Here is a 19,924-nt window from a genome sequence, read left to right as displayed (position 1 = left end):
TTGAGCGTATTGCATTTCGGACATGCTTCAATTGGCTGACATGATCAGATCACCTGACTAGATTCACCTGATGCGCTTACGCTGGGAGTTCGATCTGGAGAGTGTTGAGACCTGGGGGACGACGATTTTGCACTATTGGGAAGGAAGCCGAACGCAAAAGAGGTATGTATCCTGCACACAATACATGCATAGATAGAAATATCGAGGAACACACAAACGCATAGCGAAGGATAATTACACGGATGTCTGACATGGGTTGAACCTTGGATGAGACAATCCGGAAACTGCAATGACCTCCTTTGCTGGCAAATGAATCATTGGAAGATCTCAGTCGAAACTTCTTCTTACACTCAATGACTGAAAGTTTTCCCTCGTCCGTTTTGGTGCAGATATGTTTTTGGACATATGTTAAAAATCCCTTGCTTGAATACGAAACGGAATCTTTAGATCGCCAGATTCGTCAGCTCAAACTTAAACACCAAATGGGTAATGAAGCCGTGCTCACTGCTGCCTCAAAATGCTTCCCTGGCATCTTCGAAAGAATTTCCACTGACTATATCATTTCCAACCCGACGCATTGTACAACAGATTCAGCATTCCCGTCAGAGTTCCCCGCACAGCAGTAATTTTTCTTGACCGATATCAGTCCAGCGTGCACAAGGGCCCTTGCCATCTGTCCCTGAAACGACTATTATACTGGCGAAAAGCTCGGTCTCAATAATATTGAAGCCGCATGAGCCGCATCCGCTGACCACGATACCTGAATACCTGAAACGGCATTCCAGCGCACATTGACATATCGTTGGTCATTTCGGATTTCGGGAATAGAACTTCAAAATTTTATCCACGGAGGTTTGGGCAGGCATTTTGGGACACCCCACCAAAATTCCACACTACCCGGGGGCGTGATGGTTGATGATCATGTCGACCAGAATGTAATTATGGTCGCAGACCAGCGTGCTCCAGATGACTTTCAGCCATACAGCTTAGAAAATGGAATGGAAGGCGTCAGTCAAGCTGTCAGTCATATCAATGGTGTAGTGGAAGTCGCGGATCAGTTAACGATGCAGGACATGTCGACTCTGCCAACAGTGTCCGAGCTTACCCCTGAAACACCACAACTGGGCAGTAACGACATCAGCAGCTCAAACAAGGGAAGCCCCGTAACTCCTGCTGGTCAAGAGACTGTCATTGACTTAGTGGATTCGGATCATGTCGTTGTTCAGAACTCCACAAATGATCGCTTGACGGAAGTCGTACTCATAACATCAGAATCGGACGATGAAGGGAAGCTCAGATCGAAAAACAGAAAAGGGAGGAGACAACACAATGTCAAAGCATGTATTGTGAATCTGGTTCAAGAAGGGAGGCGCCACCGTAAACGGCTTCGAAAGAAGCATAAGACCCATCCTCAAGTGATAGCAGAACGTATTCTTGACCATGATCTCATTGATTTGACGAAGCAATGTACAGAGCCGAACGCGCCATGTCGATATACAACCGGACAGAAGCGCAAACAAAGAGAACCGGCCAAATTAGCAACAAAGAGTGCTGCTGGGGATGATCCATGTCATAGCGACGCCTCGACCGCCACAGAATCAATATCGATATCCCACATAAATGGATCGTTTTCGCTGGATTCATCAAATTTTCAGTCAACAGTGGTCGTTGAATCCTCTCGCGGCTCTGCTTTTCCCGTTAGTACTGCTACTGGACTCGCCGTATCCCCTACGACAGGAGGCTCTAATGTGGACACACGACTTAATATTTCCTTTGATGGCGTCAGGCCTGAAAACGTTACTTCCCGTACTATAACAAATGGCGACGGGTTGCTAGCTGGTGCAATTCCGGTGAAGATTGGTTTCCCCGACAGTGTCCCGGAGGGTCTCTCATCAATCTCTGACTTCTTAAAAAAGGAAAAGGTTGCCGTCTCTGACAGAAGCTTCCAAGGTAAATCCTCAGCAACGAGGTCAAAATCACGTATGTCACTGCCGAAAGCCAGATCGCCCGACCAAAGATACCCCCCTAGATACCACCCGGGGAACCTCTCCGAGATGTGGCTGAAAGCGGAATCAGATCGGCTTTCGGCAGCTGACGAATCTGATGATGAGAGTCTGTTAGAACGAAGATTAAAGAGATATAGAAAACGCGCCCGGCGTATCGAGGACAGTGATCCGCAGATCGCAATCAAACGTCCCCGGACCACTTCGGCGAATGTAGCGACCTACTCTGACGGTACACTAGACGATGCTAACATTGAAAGCACACCTTGCCCCGCATCCTCTTCGGACAAGGACGAAGAAGACGACGTTGACGTCGGCTACCAGCCTCTTCCTTTATTCGGGCGGGCTCAAGTCCATCAAGTTCCAGTACGCAGGTTCCAAAAGCCCACATCCACGAAAAGACAGCCAGTGAATGACAAGCTCTACGATGTGCGAGCGAACCTATTTACAGGAGTTGAATTTGCTGTCGTTGGCTGTGGCCAGGTGAGATCCAGGAATTCCGGTTGGTTCATGGGCAGAAAATGATGATCTACTTTAGGTATCCATATGGACGTCAATACCGGGTAAACAGACGAAGATGAAACGCAAGTGGGATTTAAGCAAACAGGTAATTTCAGTAGCCAATAAAGTGAATAGCGCAAGCTCCTCATAATATCTTGACTAGATGCCGCTGAATCCACTAGTATATGCTGGTATTGATCTTGTCCACGAACCTCCTGACGTGTTTTGTTGTGATTGGCTATATGATGAGAAGGAAGCCAAGTGTCATATTGCTGCTGGTGGATCTGATGGCTTTTTGATGGTCTTTGATGCGGATAGTGGAGAGTATAAGGTTAGGACGACTGAGTTGGCCGGCTTGAGCGTCAATGTTCTAATTCGCTGTAATAGCATCTACATTCGCATGGGTCTGTAAGTGGTTGTGCGGTTCCGTCCCGTCGTTCAAACGAGCACGCATTGATTATTTTGCGTCTAGCATGTCAATGACATCAAGACGCATCCCAAAGATCCGCTCCTATTCGCAACTGCTTCTTGTGATTTATCTGCTCGACTCTGGAATGGCAAAACGGGTCATGTGATTGCGATATTCATGACCGCAACTGAATTTCAAAGGATGGGATTACTCTCATTGGTATGATTAAACTATGTGTTTATTTCACGGATACACATAGTGTTGAGGCAGCACTTAGGCTTGGCATCACACTGGGAAGAAACTTCTGGTCGGTGAAAAGGACGGAACAGGTACAGTCGAGTGTCGGTTCAGCAGCCACTGCCAGCCATACGGACTGCCTCTAACTTCACTTGAATTAGTGCGCCTCTGGAACACCGATACACGCTCAATCCGCTCTGCAATAGCCTACTCTTACCAAGGGCAGCCATCTTCCCTCCCTCCTGCCGCATACTACCGAGGCCGAATAAATCGTACCAGACGTTCTTCATGGAAATCTTCGTCATCCGATAGGAAAGACAAGCAGCCTGCTTCGTTGGCATTTGAAAAAATACCCATCATGTCATCTCCATACGTATGGCATGGTTACGTGGACTGGGTTCAGTGGTGGGGGGATCTGTGTCTGGCCAAATCAACGGAAAGCTGCATCAGGGTAGGATTGTCTGCTGTTCTGATCTGGTCTTGTTATGGCTATGTGCTCAGTGTTCAGCATGGTAGATGTTTCAGCCAGAAATCGAACGGAGGACCAAATTGTCTAACACAGTGAGTAGCATGCTACGTTCTAGAGTCCTTCAAATTATGAATTGACGAGTCTTGTATGTATTGAAGGCCAAGAGGGTCATCAGCCAAGACATCTTCTACTGTCATCAATTTGAAGTAAGTCGTGTGACAAGCTGGGCCAGTTGTACCACATAGAAATGAACCTCACATCTGTTCTGCTTTAGTATCCAGAGCAAGATGACCATTCCCTATGGTTTGTCCGCGCAACCCTAAGTCCATCAGGCCGGTATCTAGCTGTCGGAAACATGATGGGAGAGATTTACATATGGGTACAACACTGCCAACACTATCATGCTATTCACCTGAAGCTGACAATGAACCCAACAGGACATACCCTACCTGCTTCAACTGAGCGTCGCGGATAAAATCGACGATATTGCAAAAAAAGATGACCCAACTGGTCGGATGCGTGTTGTAATTGGAGGCCCAAAGAAGCCCGTTCAGATCAGGGCTTTGGCTTTTGCGCGGGATGAGACGTGGGTGTGGTCATATATAATTTCACATTGCATTTTATTTTTACCAGGCGTATCTGTTTTTCAGGATATTGATGGCAGTTACGGACGATGCACGAATTATTCGATGGGATGTTATCGGGACGTTGTGAAAAAAAGCTCTAAACATCCAATGATTACAATTGGAGCATGAAGTCTAAATTATACAATTTGGATAACCCATCATCTACTCCTTAGTAATAGAAGGCGCAAAACATCCCCTTGGGGCCGCCATCGAAATTCCCAAACATTCCCAATCGTTCCCAATAAACAGACGCATTCGTCGAGGACAAGGTCTATATGCACCTCCGGATCTCAAGCACGGAGTCCTCTCCAGATCGTTTTTACGAGCTCAAAGGAATTTTTGGGCTCTTTCGTTGCAGCCATTAGTTCGGCAAAGTTTGCTAATCGTGTGAGCCTATATTCAGGTCTCCTACAGACGCAAGCGTTTGCGAGTCAGAAATAAATGATTTGAAAACACCGACCACTGCCTGAAAACTTACTCCATCGCATTTTCCCCTAACGCCTCCTTGCTATCCTGAAAACTGGCCGCAATCTTATCGGCCTTCTCAACAATTTCAATGGGCACACCAGCCATGCTCGCGACGTTCATCCCATAACTCTTCGGACAGCTTCCGTCTGTCAATTTGTATAAAAAGGTGACTTCGCGCCTTTCATAAGAAAATAAAAACAGAATCAGCATTCGGCACATCCTTGCGACAGAAAATAAGACAAAGCACTGAATTTGAAGCTCACTTTTCCTCATCGGTAAGGAAACTCATGTACTTCATCGTTATTAACGAGTTATCAGCAAACTCGGTGGTAAGCATACGGTAATGAGTGCTAAACAGCCCGAGGCAGCGGACATGTGTGATCAAATGATGCAAGACCGCATACGCAATAGCATAACTACATGACAAAGGGTCAGCCAATGAATATAGCGAACGCCAGTAGACCAATGTTTGCTAACCCATCAAAAGTTGATGTTCCTCGGCCGAGCTCATCCAGAATAACGAGGGATCGCGGTGTAGCTTCCCGCATGATCTTGCACGTTTCCGCAAGTTCAACCATGAATGTCGACTGACCGGCAAGAATATTGTCGTTTGCCCCTAAATGTGCAATTTTTCAACCCCCACCCTTCAACCATCAAATCTTACATTGGCATCCTTACCCAATCGTGTAAAGATCCTATCAAAAATCGTCATACGGCAGCGCCGTGCAGGGACGTAGCATCCCATTTGGGCCATTATGACAGCAATGCAAGTCTGCGGGACATATGTGAGTAATGACTTCAGTCCTCTTATGATCCTGATATACCTGGCGAAGTAGCGTAGATTTCCCGCCCTACCACGAGAACATATTCCATTAGCTGATTCCTGATGGAGTAAACGTACCACACTGAACCCACCATATTCGGGCCAGTCAGCAAGACCATATTCGATTTATCACCTCCACCAAAGTGTAGATCATTGGGTATAAAGTCACTGACCGCTCTACACAACCACAAGGTCAGACAGAGCAAACACAGCTCTCCAATGGCAACAATATCATGCATTTACCCATGAGTGATGCAAGGATGTCTCATCTCATCAATCTCCAATATACTTGTTTCAGACTCTACAAACTCTGGGCGACATCTAGGTTCTGTGGAGATTTTCCGTCATGAGATGATCTAGGAACATTACTTGACGTACCAGACCACCACTTACCACCAATACTCCTCTGGCACGTCGCAAGACTCATCAAACAATCCAACTCTGCAATGCTCTTTACAACCGCCAACCAATCCATATAATGAGAATCAAATTTCGCACATAATCTGGTCTTGATATTTCGGAGGGCTTCCTCTTTTACTTCGCGAGCTTCTAGAAAATCTCTAACCAGGTTCTCTACGGTAGGATCCCAATATCTGCTCACAGACTGGATAAAGATTTAACATTTGCAGTTTAAGAGGGTTGTTCTTCTTCATGGGTACCTACCGCGGTGTTTGATTTGATGTGCCAATCGCGAGGGACTTTGGTGTTCTTTGGTACTTCCATCGTAAAGAGTTCCTATACGGGGATTCGTCAAGGTCGCGAAATCATGAAGAAAACATGCCGACCAATTCTCACCTTGCCCATGTCCTTGTATTTGATCTTACATCTGCAGATGCGGAAAATCAGCCAACATCGTTTCCATCAAGAGCACCGACTCCAGATGCGTACTTCAATTTCTTCTCACACTCCTGTCGATGAACCTCCAATTCTTCCTCAATCCCTTCGATAGCTTCACAAGCCTTATCGAACACCGCATCGTACCCTCGGTGCAATTCTATCCTCTCCGCTGCCGCTGCAGTGACATGATCAAAGGCCTTCATGAAGTAGTCCAGACTTTCAATGAGCTTGTCGGGCATGCCCGATTCAAATATGCGCTTTAGTCTAACTGATGTGAATTCGTCGATGAAGGGTTTCATCTCTTCCATCAAATCCTGGTGAGGTAATGTGTCAGGTTTATCATTTGTCAATGCACAATTCGCACCTACCCCAATTGATCTGAAAGCGCTCAAGGCAGCCAAAAATTCCCGCACCCGAACCGTGCCCGCATGGATTCGGGAGATAACTCGCTCCAGGTCCGGCAACTTGCGGAGTGACATTTGCAGTTTTTCCTGTTGCCCGTAAATGCTATTCAGATCGTCTATAGCGTTCAACCGATCATTGATTTCAGGAATAGAGCGAAGTGGGTGGCACAACCAACGTTTAAAGAGACGCTTTCCGAAGGGTGTGTCACAATGATTGAGCAGTTTGTGTAAGGACCCCGCGTCCGTACCGTCGGATGTGTTTTCGAAAATCTCGAGATTGATTAGGGTCTGTCCATCGAGAATGAGACTTCCAACATGCCGGATTGGATCGTATGTGTGAAAATTTCTAGCTGAGACCAGCTCTTTGTCGATCATCAAGGATCGAAGATACGACAGAAGGCCACCGAGGGCCTCTGAAGAAACGTGATGATTTAGTAAGTTTAAGGAAATACATGACCTCACGATTACTGACCTAGAGCAAGGGGTTGAGCTTCCTTCAGAGCAGCAGGCCAGGACTGCTCTCCGTCACTTTCGCCCTCCCCTCCGGCAAAGTATTTTCCACCGCGGATCTCATCCAAAACGGTCTCATGTGCCCAAAATTCTTTATCCGGCACAAGCATATTAATTTGAAGTTCACGCAAATTGTTCTTCAAAATCCGAGCGGACGCTTTACTGAAGGCACCCTAGAATGAGTGGGAAGTCTCAGTTGAAGACGGTTGCCGGAGCAGGGATGGCATCATTGCAGTTACCTTCTCCAAAATGACTTCTTTTGGCTTGAGCTGCATGATGAGGGTTTCTAATCTGGTTCTCTCAACATCGTCATCGAACGAACAGAGAGAGAATTCCGATGTCGCAGTATCAACAAACGCCACTATGAGACAGCGACCCGTGAGGAAGAGGATAAAAGCTGAGCAAAGCAAGCCATGGACATACCACCAAAAGAGGGTGGAAGATGATCCGCATCCAATCTCTCTTTGATACTCATGCAATACGTCCCCATGTCATTCGTCAACAGACCAGCGTCAACCAGCGTGCCAGTGGTCAAAATGCATTTCAATTCCCGCCTAATGATTTTATCATCTTGCGTTTTGGTCGTTTTCTCGCGGTCACGCATGGCTTTTCCTACGGCGGTCTCCATCTGATCGACTTTAGCTACTTTGTAGCCCTAAAGTGGTTGAGCTTGTGTTTGCGAGGCCTCAGAAAAATGAAGGCAGGACACTACCTTGGCCAGGAATTGGGCGGCCCAGTGATCAAATGAGCTCTCAGGCACGCCAACCATTCGCATATTGACCCGATCCGTCAATTTCAGGTCAAAATGCTGATGTCCAATATCAGCGTCTTTTTCGTACAGCTCATAAAACTTTGTTTCCAAACGGTTCAGAAGCACGCAAAATACATGGCAGTAATAAATCAACCCACTTTGCCCTTCTTAAAGAATACCACTGTATCCCAGTGCGTTGACTTGATTTCCCAAAACTGCTTTTCAAATGGTGTGAATGACTTCCAAGCAGCATCTGGTATCAATAAAGTCCGAGGGTCGTAGTTCTCATCATCAGGACGGCGGCCTTCATGATCTGTTCAGAGAGGTATAAGTGAGGTTCCCCATATGGATGAACAATGTACTTGGAAGCACACCTCTTATATCCAACAACCACGAATAGCGATCCTCGTTCTTTTGCTTAAACGTTTCGGCCCGCGCTTTCTTCTTCTCAGAGTTCAACGGACTTAGAAAACTTGAGCCTTTCTTGACTGAGCTGGGTGTCATGGAAAAATCCTTCAATTTCGCTGAAGAAGCACTGCGTGCTTGTGGTATAGCATTGTTCACACGCGCGGGTGTTTTGGGTGTCTTGGGCGTTTTGGCCTGCTTCATTGGAGTGACACCTTCTTCATCATCTACGTCGTCAACTTCCATACCGTCTTCCGAATCGGTTGCATCTTTTTTCTCTTCGAGCGGTTTCCATGTGTCTCCCTCATCATCGCTGTCCCCGAGTTTAAGTCTCTTTCCCGAAGCTCGCGCTCCATTATGGGCAACATTTTCAGTGTCCTCTTCATCTGACTCAATATACACAGCGCTACTTCGCTTTCTCAGCCTTCTTCGAAACCCAATGACTACATCTTCATCATCCGGGTCGTCGTTCTGTGCCGTATCATTTATTATGCTATTGCCAGTCGAGACCCGGCCGGGGGCCCGGTTGGATGGAGAAGATAGAACGGTGGCAGGTGGTGTACTCAAGGACGACTTTGGTAGGGTTGGAGAGAGGAGTTGTCCTCGTTGGACAGTATCTTTGTTGTGTGGCGTGGGAGAAGGGCATATTGAGGGACTTGACCGTCCCACGGGACTCGAATGTTCGCGGACTATATGACATGACGCATTAGAAAGCTTATGGAAAGAAGACGGAAGACGCATTGATGGTTCCAGAGACAGCGAGCAACCCCTTCCATACATGTCTGCTTCACCCATGTGCACTACCGCATGAACTACAACACTACCTTCAGCAACTCCTCGTCGAGGAGTAGGAGTCCCAACCTCGCGTTTGGGAACACCGAAAAATGAAGTCAAGGTCGTCTGTTGCGACCTAGGGGTCTTGCTCTGTCTACTCATGTCTTCCCTCTTGCGGGGGGTATTCTGCTCGTTCAATGGCATTTCGTCCAAACGAGCTAAAAAGCTAGGATTCGGACAGCCTGGTGGGATAAACCAAACTCAATTGTCCAGACTCATTTAACCTAATTTGGATAATGGGTTTTTACAGCCACTTTGGTCGCCACACCGCCAAAAAGCCACGGGTGCCGACCGCCAGGACCCCAACAGACCGTTTGATTTGCATTTTCCGCATTTTTTGTTTTGGGAGCATCAACGAATAGACTTTGAAATTAGACGGGGGGGCGTTACGGTGCTATATATTGTGGGTCGTTGTCTTCTTCCGCCCTTGCACTTTATTCATGAATCCCAGAATGTCACGGCGAATGCGAACAGTCCTTCTCCTCTTGTTCATCTGCACCTTTATCTTCCTCCTTTCCTCTTTGCGATCACCCGCGACCGATGACGCTACAAACCTTGAACCATCCATTCCTGCAGCCTCCAAACTGCAGCCAAGGGTTCCAGACCAGATTCTTCTGCAGCAAAGCTCAGAAGCAGAACCTGCCCCGCCCGTTGAGGTTGTCACCCCACAGGTTGATCCCGATGCGGAGCGCAAGAACACCTTTGTGAGCATCTTTGAAAATAATGGATGGGGAAATCCTGAGAGTAGATCTGGTCCTGGATCGACTGTCAGAAACACTGGTAAGCATTTTTGTTGTCAGTAATACTGTTCTGGACACGCGTTTCACGCATTCCACTAGCCCGAATTCGCAACTTTATCGATACCGTCATCAATCACTTTTCTATTCAAACCTTTCTTGACGCTCCCTGCGGCGACTGTAACTGGCAGCCCGGAATCCCCTCTTTCTCCAAAATCGCGTACACCGGCGCAGACATTGTACCCAACGTTATAATACAAAACATGCGCAAATATCTTTACAAACCCAATATGCGATTCGTCAACCTAGATCTAGCCATGGACGCTGTTCCACATGATGCATTTGATGCAATATTGTGCAGAGATGCTATTCAGCATTTGCCACTTGAGGACGGCCTGAAGATTTATAGCAACTTCCAAAGGAGTGGTAAGTGAACCTATTGCGATGCATCTCTGGTCTCTCGGTTTACTCACGTTCTATTTTGCGATGCAGGCGCTAAATACCTTATAACCAACTTCCACGACCCCCGCAAAGGCAACTTTCAAAACACAAATATCAAACCTGGCGATTTCTATCACAATAATCCCCTGTTACCTCCATTCAATTTCTCCCTCCCCCTCTTTTACACCATCGATGCGAGCGATGAGCATTTGGTCCAAAACATGTGGGAAAGAAAATATGTCGCAGTATGGAGATTACCGGTTATTGGGTTGGGCAATGGAACAGCCTTTGTTCCTGATGAAGAAGCCGCAAAGAAGGGAATCGTACCTGTTTCGGACGAAGGAAGGAGCATATTGGAAGAACTCGGTTTGTTACGTTCTGCGTAGACGCGACAGCCTATTTTCGTTGTATCTAAGTTTCCCTTTTTAAATTGGATGTTACAAATTGTACCTTAGACTGTACGTAGATACTCCATAGTAGTAGAAATGTTGGTATATAAATCTGAATATGTAACGACTCATCAAAGACAACTGCCAAGAAACCGTCTATTGAAACACTAAGACAAAACAGAACATCCAATACTCATCTACAGAAATTTGGAATTTGCAGTGACCTATCAGAAAAAGAAAAAGACAAAAATGCTATACATGGGTATCCAAGCTTATTGCTACAAATAAGAGAAAGAAAGAAAAGGAGACACACTGGCAAATCGTAGAATCTTTGCCTTGTCCGGATCAGACAAGGTCTGCGTCCCAGAACGTCCCAGACAGTATTGTTCAAGTTTTGTTTTCGTTCACAGACCCGATGGGGAACGGACCAAAGTGAAATGGCTGCTGGGAAGGGCGCATGCCGGTGGATGGAAGTTGTTGTGGCTGTTGTTGCGTCGCTGTTGAAGGGGTTGCGGCAGACGTACTGGAGGGGTCGTGTGGTTGAAGGTCAAACCCGGCGGAAGCGTACATTTGGCCGACAATGTCGTAGGAATAGTCTTTGGGTGATCGAGAAGATGTGCCTCCACTGGAACTTGTCGTACCAAGGGTAGAGTGCGAGGCGGTCTCCGATTTGGTCTGGAATAACGTATTTCTCAGAAAGATTGAATGCAAGAGAGAAAGACGGCTCACCCAAAATATACCATTGCAGATGAAGGCCCAGCGCTCACCGTAACCATTCTCCCGTCTTTTTTCTGCACCATGGTAGCAAAAGGATCAAAAGATTCTGTTGGTGAAAACATGCCGCCACCCAAACCGCTCTCGACAAAGACGCCTGAATCCCACGAGAAATCTTTACGCTTTCCCTCAGGAACACGGTCATCGCGCAAAAGGTTACGCAATTTTTCTGATTGAGACTCCAGGGTTTGGAGCACCGTCAACATTCTAGTTCGGATTTCCGAAATACGGGGCGTTGTTGGAGCGGTCCACATTAAGCTTTTTTCCAGAGATAGGATTTCGCGCTGCAAGTGCGGATTGACTCTAGCCTGCGGTATGAGAACGGCACTGCGTAGCAGAGAAAACATACCTGCAGGGGCTCAAACCACACTCTCATCTCCTTCTCCGATTCCAACTTTTCGGAACTGTAGTCTGGAGGACGTGATTCGCTATCCAGCGATCCAGCTTCGCCTTCGTTCTCAAGAGCCTCTATTCTCCTCGTAAGAAGAATATTGTCTTTTGAAAGACGTTCGCGTTCAGCTTCCACTTCGAGAATTAAGGCTAGCAATTCATCGGGCCTCTTTTTGCTTAGAGCTGCCCCGTCTCTCGCGACCTGCATAGACATAAATCTGACCCAGTCATATTAGTATTGCCCTTCCATGTTAGTAAGCGTGGATAGTTACTTTGTAACCTCTTCTTCCCAATCACGCGCTCGTTGATCCTGCAAACTCGACTCTAAAGCGCTCGCCTTCTCCTCCAACAGCAGCCTCTGTTCCCTCTCGTCTCTCAGCGCCTGCCGAAGGGCACCCACCTCAGCGGCATTTCCTGATTCGTGCGCAGCGGCCCGCGTATCCTCACGCGTTCTGATTAACTCCTGTTGCAGTCGCTGCATGGCCTGCTTATGTATCTCTACTTCCGTTCGCGCTATAGTCATTTCGCGCACCAACTCCGCTATGCGCCGTTGAACTGCTGGCGATATGCTTTCCAGTTCTTGCGGATCCATTCCGATAGATCGGGGGTCAAGGTTTGCGCCATTCCCTAGACTGTGTCTGACATCAATTATGCGCGATGCGAGCGCTTGGCGGTCTTCATATTGACGTCGTAACGCGTCCTCCGCCTCAGCCACCCGGCGACGAATGGTCAATTCCATCATTTGAACACGGCGGTTCTGTTCTAGCATGAAGGCTCGGCGTTGTGTTTCAATACGCGCGGATAGTTCGCGGCCATATTCAGCTGCAACAGCTTCAGCGAAAGCGAGATTGGTGCGCATCTGATGCTCTAAAAGGGCTTTGGTGCGCATCACGAGACTATCGCGATTGGTACTTTCCGAAGTAGGACCTTGTGCTCCTGGGGGAACACTTGACGTAACGTTATGACTGCTTGTTAGAGAGCCACGACGACTTGGTGATGGGTTTGGAGTGATGTACTGTTGGGCACGGTTGGTTGATCCTATTACCGAGGTTGACACCCCCGCCCGAGTGCCCATTCCAGATTGTGCAATAACAGGAGAGACTGACGCCTAAATTGAGAATAAATACTCGATGTAATAAGTCATGAAAACAGCAACAAGCATACATAGGAGGACCCATTCTCCACTCCACTCATGAGATGGCTTTCTGACGCCGTCCTCCTCAATCTTTTGTCCCTCCCATCATCAAAGTTGCTCCCAGATTTAAGTGGGATAGTGTAGGATGACGGATCTACAAGTGCCTGCCCGCTGCTCACGGTCGAGGGAATCTTAAACCACAAGAACGTCATGAATACGTGAACAAAGAGACACGAAACAACAAGTCGTACCTCACTCGTGGGCGATTCTCGAAAGTCCCAAAGATCCTCTCCATATCTATGTGTCCCGCCAAAATGCCCTCTCTCAGGGGCGGGCGGAGCCGACCGCGGGCCAGCCTCAAACACGGGCGCAAACTCGGGTGCATCCGGGTTTAATCGTGCGTACCGCGAGGCTTCTTCTGCAACGCCAGTGTACCAGTGGTGACTCGTCCGCTTGATGGTAGAGGATACGGATGGTGTAGGCGGTTTCCGGTTTGACTTTGCGCATTTCCCAGCCATGGGAATTTCCATGAGCAAGGAATTCAAAGACACTCTACCGCAACAGAATGTACTCACCCCACCGCCAGATCCAGTCTCACTACCATCCCCACCTCCGTCCTGGCCTGTGCTTGGGGCCCTACGTTCCTCACTTCCGGTACCTTCCTCGCCTGGTGAACTTTCCTCACGGTTCACGTCCTGCAAAAACCCCGACGAAGAAGGCATCCGAAAAACGTTGCCTCCCTCCATAGTGCCAGGCGATTGAGGCATCATCTTGAACGACACTGAGAATGAGAAGCAACAAGACCTGCAGAGTGCACCAGAGGGAACTCTGTCAACGCAAACGCGCGTGAAGAAAAACTCAAAAAGCTCTTGCAACAATTAGGAACTCCGCGCCTCCCAAAGCCTCGCACCCCACCAACAGCAAAAAGGCTTTGAAGGTGAACGCTCTGCGCGTATATTTCAAAGTTCTCTAAACCGTCTCGAACAAATGAAGCAAACCCCCGTTTTTCCCATCCCCAAAGTCAGTTGGAGTCAGCGACCTGCGCGCGAAGGAGCGAGGGATGAGTCACGTGCAGAGTTATTACGTAAGACGACAAGTAAGTTAACATTCTGCTGTGGTTTTTCTACGAACATGTCTTTATAAATGACACAATTTTACAGAATACAAAACGTTCAATTAAACACAAAAGCAACGTCACTATAAATAAAACGTACGTTAGACCCGTTTGTTGAGCCATTCTAGACAAATTGCTAAAATCTCAGCGGCCTTTGGTTCACGAATCAGATCGTGTTCTTGACCTTCAATAATATGAATGGTCTTATCGCTAGATGAAGCTCGCTCGTAGAGAACTTGAGAGCCTTGTGGACTAGTGTAAGGTATTTGAAATAAGTAGGGAGCCGAGTGAATGCAAATCTCTCTAGACAACGATACCTCGTAACACGGTCAGAGTCTCCATGAATGACGACAAAAGGCGTCTTAATCTCTTCCAGGTGTGCCTGCAAATTCTCAAAACCATAGAGCATGGCCAACCCAGTTCCTATACGCAGTAGGCCATGATATGTGAGCGGATCCGAGAAGAAAGCCTCCTCGTTTCCCCCATTTTTGCCTCGATTGGCTTCAGCGAGTGGGAGGGAGGGTGCGACGCGTGATAGGACTTTTGCTATCAGTTCTACTGTCCATGATGGTCTGGAATCGGCCGCAGCATTGACGAGCGGGCAGAGAATAACCATTCCAGACGGGGCGGCCTGGGAATCCTGACCGTATTTGCGTGCATACGATAAGGCAACCAATCCTCCAAGGCTACCAGCCAAAATAAAAATCTTGCCAGACTCTGAAGGGGCCCTCTCTCGAACAACTTTAATAATCACCTCCCTTACGGCATCTACTTGCTCGTCTATAGATGTGAATGCACCATGTTTACCGCTCGACCGGCCGTGCCCAATCAAATCCGGCGACGTCACACGGAACTTTGCCTCAACGAACGCCTTTGGCCAGTCTGTATCCGCCCAACGTGTGGCATAATCATGCAAACCATGGATATGAATTAAATCTGCTACAGGAGTGGATGACTCGAGTTCCCATGTTGTGCTAAATATACTGTGCGAGCCGAACGGTGTGGTGGTCTCGGTCGTTCTATACGGGGCGGAATGAAACAAGTCCTCATGTCCGTTAAGAGGGAGGGCTGCGCGGCCATAAGTTGGGTCGTAGTCTCCTAGTCCAAGAGTGGTACGAAGGGAGGAGGGAAACCAGGGATGGTGGACGATGAGAGACATTTGCGACGACAGCGGAACGGCGGGATGGCAGCAGCTGAGGAAAGACTGAGCTCGGATTGCCGGATTGACTAATCCGCGGAGCTGAATCAGCCAGATCTTGTTGCCATGGTAGTTGGATCGCTTACTTCATGGCGAGAAGTGTTTGGATCGGTTCCTTCAACAGATCATTCACCATGTCTTTCCTCGCTCGACGAATCACCTCCCGGTCCCGCCTTTCAACACAGTCTCTTCGCCTGTACACCACATCCCCGTCAACCCCTCTGGCGGCTCCGTCTCCAAACTACACACAAGGGGAGCGCACCATTCACGAGAAGCTCGCCAACCAGCTGCAGGCAACCAAACTCCTTGTTTCCGACGTATCTGGTGCGTATTGACCTCCAACGAATCATGCATGACGTATTTGGAATTTCTTTCTCATTGAATTTCTTATCTATCTTTAGGTGGATGCGGGTCCATGTACTCTATTCAAATTGCTTCCCCTCTTTTCAAAGGACAGAGTCTGGTCAAGCAGCATAGAATGGTGACGGAGTTGTTGAGCGAAGATATCAAAGGGATGCATGGAATACAAATCAAAACTGAAGCTGTTTGAAGGCGCTTTGTAGGAGGACGTAAATAGACGAATGATACCAGTACAGTCAACCTTCTTTTCCATTCGCACGTATGATCCACTCATAGCTAGTTTGAGCTAAATTTACAACCATCCGGCAACTGGGACTGTGCTAAACCTGACCATCGTATGATCATACCATTTGGAATAGACTCTGAAGTTGCCAGTTGGGCATAGCCGCTGAATGTTTGCTCTACAGGTGCTCTTGCTGCTCTTTGATGAACAGGCAGCATTGTGAGAGAGGAGTGGCAGCCCACCTTTAGCGCACTTGTCGATAACCAGCCCTGCACACACCTTTGATGTGAGCAGATAGGAACTCAATCATCCGATCTCATCCTATGGTAAAGCGCCGAAAGCGTAAACTCGGTCGAACCATTTTAGATCTCAACGCTGCGGTGATCAAGCGGAGATATGGATGCAAAGAGCACTCGTTGGCATTTGTGGTCCTATGTGAGGCTTCCGTGGGCAATCGTGATTGTTTCTGGTGAGTACTGGTAGCTGAAGCCGGAACTGCCCATTCCGCCCGCCGGTCGATTTGGGCTCTCTCGATGGAAGATCCCGAAAATTGGTAATATCTGTTTAGCTGTAACCAGAGTGCTTAACCGATAAATTCGGTAAGCGCCCTGTTACCAGTGGCCATTGTAAATGATACCCGTGGGATAGCGTTGCAGTGCACCTTCAACCAGCCCAACACATATCCCAAGCTCTGCTTGTGCTGCTTTCCTTGTCCCATGCGCAGCTTTCTTTCTATGTGCTTCGAGTTTAGTTTGGTGAGCGACGTCTTATTATGGACATATAATATAACTATTTTAGAACCAATTTAATTTGAGCAAATTAAATCAATTAAAAGTAAATTGAAAATTCTGACATAATCAAATCGAGCTTGCAGCGTCGAAAGTTGCGTTCAAGCATGCTATGCGGGAGATGTAATTTCCAATCGCATTCGCACCTGCCGTGAGTTTTGGTTGGTATGTCTTAACGCAGGTTGTAGTGTATCACACATCGCCCGGTGGCGATTTCTCTGCGGCTCTACGTACCTGATGAATTCATAAAGAGTAAAGAAAGTGCAAGAGCTTAACCCGAATAGCAATACAATTCCGAAATATGGTGCTCCGACTAGCAATTGATATGTAGTGGGCATAAATATTATTCGGGCATACCCGTAGTGGCGATTTGCCCCCGTCGGGCCCAGGGAATCTTGGTTAACATGAAGGCCACGATTTGTGCTGAGAGTTTATAACTACACACTACCAGATAGCAGTGCTGTTTTGGACTGGCTTAATAATGACGAAGCTATGAAACGTGACATTCGTGACCTGGGACTCTTTGCTTCATACGGTTACCAAACATGGTGTAAACAATGGAAATATTGCATGTATTCCTGCAACATTTACGTTTGGATGGTTAGCAGCTTCTTCGGGATGTTTTCGACAAGATTGGACGTTGACCGAAAAATTGCACTGCAGGCCGTACTCAACCCCTATCTTTGATCAACCAGTGCTGATCTCGTCAAACTCATGGGAAAAGAGGACACGTATTTTATGCCACTGGCATCCGGAGTACGACCGATTAGATATTCTGTGGTGCGTCAAATACCCAATACTTCACGCAGAAATTCATCGTATATCTCCCAAAAGCGGTATCCTTTACCGGTTCGGGTTTAGTAGTGTAATTGACATTGAGCAGCGGAGTGGTCTCCGGGAATTTGCACCGAAATACCTTGGGCATTAGAAATCGTGAATATTGCTGTTGATACGGAAAGTATGGAAATTATTTATATGCAAAACCGGTGGCTCAGATAGAGACAATGGGGCTCGTCGCAAGCACAAAAGAAAAAACACCTATTTGAGCTGTCCCATCGAGTTGATTTTATCTCAGCCGACAGACAATGAGCCCAAGATTGTTTTTGTTGATCAAACCCTGCCAAATGATTCAGCGGAGAAGGAATGCGGCAATTTTGCGTACGAGGCTAATATGCTCACCGTCCCGTTAATGCCACGTCTTACATGAGATCAAGCTGCTCATGAACCAGGTCCTGCGCAAACGGATTATATTTTACACGACGGACGCCTGCGAGAGAAGGATACGATAAATGGTGTCACAGACTTGTTCGAATGATGGTGTGAGGTTTCGTAGCGAGGTTTTGAGCGTAGGCATTCTACGTTTATCTTAAACTTCATTGTTCTAAAAATGAACTGTCGATAAGGATAAAATATCATTAGGTTTCTACTACTTTGTCGTACTCTTTTTCATGATCATCTTGAACATGGCGTATGCGATGCACCTATCATCAGATCATAAAAGACCATGAACAAATTTGAAAAGCAAAAACTGTTGAAGGTATTCATGGCCTAGAATATTAGGACTCCTGGCATCCCTCTTGGTTTCCGATGAGGTACGCTATCAGACCACGCCCATTTGGGGCTGCACTGAGGAGCTACTAGTAGAGTCTCGTACCGTTCAGGCGTAGAATGAATCACCAAGTAATGCACAACATAAGTATACATATTACTTAAGTTAAACATGAGATACCATGTAGGAATTCTATCTCAGTTTACTCATCTGTCTACGACTGACCCATCTATAAGACTGTTTCTATGGAGAGTTTCTATCGGACACTATTTCTAACGACTTTAGAAGGGAAATTCAGCCTCCTCAGCGGTAGCAGGGATAAATTCAATGGCGATTTGTTGGTAGTAGACACCGGTGACACCCTCAAAGCCAGAGTCAATTCCAATGACTGCCCAGAGGGATCCGTTTGCATCAGCCTTGACGGGTCTCCTGCGCAGATCAAGGATGGTGGGGACAAGACCGTACTCTGTGCCTTCGCACTCGGCGCCAGGAACGGAAATGTTGCTGACGGTAGACATGTCCTTTCCGTCATCGGCTTGGTGACCGTGGTCAAAGTTGGTAAAGGTCCAGAAATCACCGCTGGCCGTCCTCTTTTGACCAACGTTGGGCTTGTTTGTGGCACCTCCGATCTTGACATAGTTGGAGCCACCAGGGGAACCGCCGACTCCGAAGCAGTTGTCGCCAAAGGGAGAGGTCATGTTAATGTTCCAATCCATCTTGTAGAGCTGGTTAGGAACAAGTCCGGTCACTTGACGCATGATACCCATGAAGAGATCGTCAGAGTTGTTGTTGCCCTCAATATAGTAGCCAGTCTTGGTGTTGGCTTGGCTGGCTTGAGCAACTGTAACGGGCTTGTTGACAAATCGAGATTTCATGTGGCCGATATAATCGGCATAGATTGGAGTCCATCCGTCGGGGTTAACGCGGAGGTCAGAGTTGATCTTGACATTGGCGGCAGGAGCGGGAGCAGCGAAAACGGCCGGTGCAGCGGCAACGAGAAGGAGCGCGAGGGCTTTGAATTGCATGCTTGAAAAGATGAGACTTAAAGTTTTGTGGAAGGATGAGCTGATGAGCTATGAGTAGTGCTTGAGTGGATTGTCTGGAGAAGGGAAACGCACTACCGATCCTCTTTTATAGACAGGCTGGACATGATCGCGTTCTTGATGTTTTTCCCAAAGTAACGTGTTTGTAGCAAAAGCTCTCGGTAGAAAGCTAAACTCTTTTTTTTTCCTAGAACTGCCACGGCCCCTAAAAAAAAGTAAAAAGGCGAGGATGGCCGTTTTGCCCAAAGTTTAGCGACAAAAAACCTACTTGGCGTCGGACTGTTCGCTTCCCCACTTTTTACGGTTAAATGCCAAACGCTTATTACCAAGGGTCCATTCGCGCAATTGTATCGAGTTCGACTCACCTGCATGAGCCACGATACTTGCAAAAAAAATAATGCGAAAAGGTAGTGCTCACTGCGCCTTGCAGGAAAGTTAACTAGCTAGCAAGTTTAAAAAAACCTTTTTTGCAAATAACAACCGCGAAGCTAAGCTTGTCCCCGTGA

At 47.4% G+C, this 19,924-nt stretch overlaps 7 protein-coding genes across 7 annotated transcripts; 3 read left to right on the top strand and 4 right to left on the bottom strand.

Annotated features, from left to right (window-relative positions):
• Positions 1 to 121: 121 nt before the first annotated feature.
• SPPG_00068 (uncharacterized protein) lies at positions 122 to 4,719 on the top strand. The gene is made up of 14 exons (XM_016748403.1): positions 122 to 162; positions 390 to 486; positions 589 to 2,486; positions 2,542 to 2,610; positions 2,668 to 2,835; positions 2,892 to 2,912; positions 2,977 to 3,132; positions 3,191 to 3,242; positions 3,312 to 3,601; positions 3,667 to 3,711; positions 3,778 to 3,825; positions 3,894 to 3,998; positions 4,057 to 4,205; positions 4,270 to 4,719. Exons 3-14 carry the CDS (start codon positions 909 to 911, stop codon positions 4,331 to 4,333), a joined length of 2,745 nt encoding a protein of 914 aa, XP_016612376.1. The 5' UTR covers positions 122 to 162; positions 390 to 486; positions 589 to 908; the 3' UTR covers positions 4,334 to 4,719.
• On the bottom strand, positions 4,237 to 9,481 carry SPPG_00067 (uncharacterized protein). Its single transcript, XM_016748402.1, has 20 exons — positions 9,268 to 9,481; positions 8,413 to 9,132; positions 8,197 to 8,351; positions 8,000 to 8,137; positions 7,711 to 7,942; positions 7,527 to 7,648; positions 7,250 to 7,460; positions 6,742 to 7,190; positions 6,425 to 6,687; positions 6,332 to 6,362; positions 6,200 to 6,271; positions 5,930 to 6,140; positions 5,780 to 5,864; positions 5,629 to 5,713; positions 5,538 to 5,564; positions 5,392 to 5,485; positions 5,191 to 5,329; positions 4,977 to 5,129; positions 4,724 to 4,891; positions 4,237 to 4,653 (listed from the first exon to the last, which is right to left on the bottom strand). Exons 1-20 carry the CDS (start codon positions 9,419 to 9,421, stop codon positions 4,536 to 4,538), a joined length of 3,627 nt encoding a protein of 1,208 aa, XP_016612375.1. The 5' UTR covers positions 9,422 to 9,481; the 3' UTR covers positions 4,237 to 4,535.
• Positions 9,482 to 9,585: 104 nt separating this feature from the next.
• SPPG_00066 (uncharacterized protein) lies at positions 9,586 to 11,032 on the top strand. Its single transcript, XM_016748401.1, has 3 exons — positions 9,586 to 10,057; positions 10,117 to 10,440; positions 10,507 to 11,032. Exons 1-3 carry the CDS (start codon positions 9,718 to 9,720, stop codon positions 10,839 to 10,841), a joined length of 999 nt encoding a protein of 332 aa, XP_016612374.1. The 5' UTR covers positions 9,586 to 9,717; the 3' UTR covers positions 10,842 to 11,032.
• On the bottom strand, positions 10,976 to 14,152 carry SPPG_08816 (uncharacterized protein). The gene is made up of 7 exons (XM_016756954.1): positions 13,719 to 14,152; positions 13,395 to 13,640; positions 13,173 to 13,334; positions 12,281 to 13,116; positions 11,968 to 12,226; positions 11,585 to 11,902; positions 10,976 to 11,519 (listed from the first exon to the last, which is right to left on the bottom strand). The coding sequence occupies exons 1-7, from the start codon at positions 13,911 to 13,913 to the stop codon at positions 11,232 to 11,234; spliced, it is 2,304 nt and encodes a 767-aa protein (XP_016612373.1). The 5' UTR covers positions 13,914 to 14,152; the 3' UTR covers positions 10,976 to 11,231.
• Positions 14,153 to 14,253: 101 nt separating this feature from the next.
• SPPG_00063 (uncharacterized protein) lies at positions 14,254 to 15,462 on the bottom strand. Its single transcript, XM_016748400.1, has 2 exons — positions 14,575 to 15,462; positions 14,254 to 14,509 (listed from the first exon to the last, which is right to left on the bottom strand). Exons 1-2 carry the CDS (start codon positions 15,414 to 15,416, stop codon positions 14,359 to 14,361), a joined length of 993 nt encoding a protein of 330 aa, XP_016612372.1. The 5' UTR covers positions 15,417 to 15,462; the 3' UTR covers positions 14,254 to 14,358.
• A 117-nt stretch (positions 15,463 to 15,579) lies between these two features.
• On the top strand, positions 15,580 to 16,208 carry SPPG_00062 (uncharacterized protein). Its single transcript, XM_016748399.1, has 2 exons — positions 15,580 to 15,779; positions 15,857 to 16,208. The coding sequence occupies exons 1-2, from the start codon at positions 15,590 to 15,592 to the stop codon at positions 16,003 to 16,005; spliced, it is 339 nt and encodes a 112-aa protein (XP_016612371.1). The 5' UTR covers positions 15,580 to 15,589; the 3' UTR covers positions 16,006 to 16,208.
• Positions 16,209 to 18,656: 2,448 nt separating this feature from the next.
• Positions 18,657 to 19,400, bottom strand: SPPG_00061 (uncharacterized protein; the record flags this gene model as incomplete). The annotated part of the gene is made up of 1 exon (XM_016748398.1): positions 18,657 to 19,400. The coding sequence occupies one exon, from the start codon at positions 19,398 to 19,400 to the stop codon at positions 18,657 to 18,659; it is 744 nt and encodes a 247-aa protein (XP_016612370.1).
• Between the last annotated feature and the right edge of the window lie 524 nt (positions 19,401 to 19,924).

The sequence above is a fragment of the Spizellomyces punctatus genome (genome assembly GCF_000182565.1).
Source record: "Spizellomyces punctatus DAOM BR117 chromosome Unknown supercont1.1, whole genome shotgun sequence".
Classification (NCBI taxonomy): domain Eukaryota; kingdom Fungi; phylum Chytridiomycota; class Chytridiomycetes; order Spizellomycetales; family Spizellomycetaceae; genus Spizellomyces; species Spizellomyces punctatus.
This window is presented reverse-complemented; position numbering and strand designations above follow the sequence as displayed.

Bases quoted from the DNA above. Each gene is read 5' to 3' on its own strand.
- SPPG_00066 (XM_016748401.1), top strand. From the start codon at position 9,718: ATGAATCCCAGAATGTCACGGCGAATGCGAACAGTCCTTCTCCTCTTG. The intron at 10,058-10,116 runs GTAAGCATTTTT...GCATTCCACTAG, and splicing joins ATCGACTGTCAGAAACACTG to CCCGAATTCGCAACTTTATC. The intron at 10,441-10,506 runs GTAAGTGAACCT...TTTGCGATGCAG, and splicing joins TAGCAACTTCCAAAGGAGTG to GCGCTAAATACCTTATAACC.
- SPPG_00067 (XM_016748402.1), bottom strand. From the start codon at position 9,421: ATGCCATTGAACGAGCAGAATACCCCCCGCAAGAGGGAAGACATGAGT. The intron at 7,649-7,710 runs GTATGTCCATGG...GCTGTCTCATAG, and splicing joins TCTTCCACCCTCTTTTGGTG to TGGCGTTTGTTGATACTGCG. The intron at 6,688-6,741 runs GTAGGTGCGAAT...TTACCTCACCAG, and splicing joins GCGCTTTCAGATCAATTGGG to GATTTGATGGAAGAGATGAA.
- SPPG_00063 (XM_016748400.1), bottom strand. From the start codon at position 15,416: ATGTCTCTCATCGTCCACCATCCCTGGTTTCCCTCCTCCCTTCGTACC. The intron at 14,510-14,574 runs GTATCGTTGTCT...ACCTTACACTAG, and splicing joins GACTCTGACCGTGTTACGAG to TCCACAAGGCTCTCAAGTTC.
- SPPG_00062 (XM_016748399.1), top strand. From the start codon at position 15,590: ATGTCTTTCCTCGCTCGACGAATCACCTCCCGGTCCCGCCTTTCAACA. The intron at 15,780-15,856 runs GTGCGTATTGAC...ATCTATCTTTAG, and splicing joins CCTTGTTTCCGACGTATCTG to GTGGATGCGGGTCCATGTAC.
- SPPG_00068 (XM_016748403.1), top strand. From the start codon at position 909: ATGGTTGATGATCATGTCGACCAGAATGTAATTATGGTCGCAGACCAG. The intron at 3,602-3,666 runs GTAGGATTGTCT...TCAGCATGGTAG, and splicing joins CAACGGAAAGCTGCATCAGG to ATGTTTCAGCCAGAAATCGA. The intron at 3,999-4,056 runs GTACAACACTGC...TGAACCCAACAG, and splicing joins TGGGAGAGATTTACATATGG to GACATACCCTACCTGCTTCA.
- SPPG_08816 (XM_016756954.1), bottom strand. From the start codon at position 13,913: ATGATGCCTCAATCGCCTGGCACTATGGAGGGAGGCAACGTTTTTCGG. The intron at 11,903-11,967 runs GTATGTTTTCTC...CCGCACTTGCAG, and splicing joins TGTGGTTTGAGCCCCTGCAG to CGCGAAATCCTATCTCTGGA. The intron at 11,520-11,584 runs GTATATTTTGGG...ACGTTATTCCAG, and splicing joins CTGGGCCTTCATCTGCAATG to ACCAAATCGGAGACCGCCTC.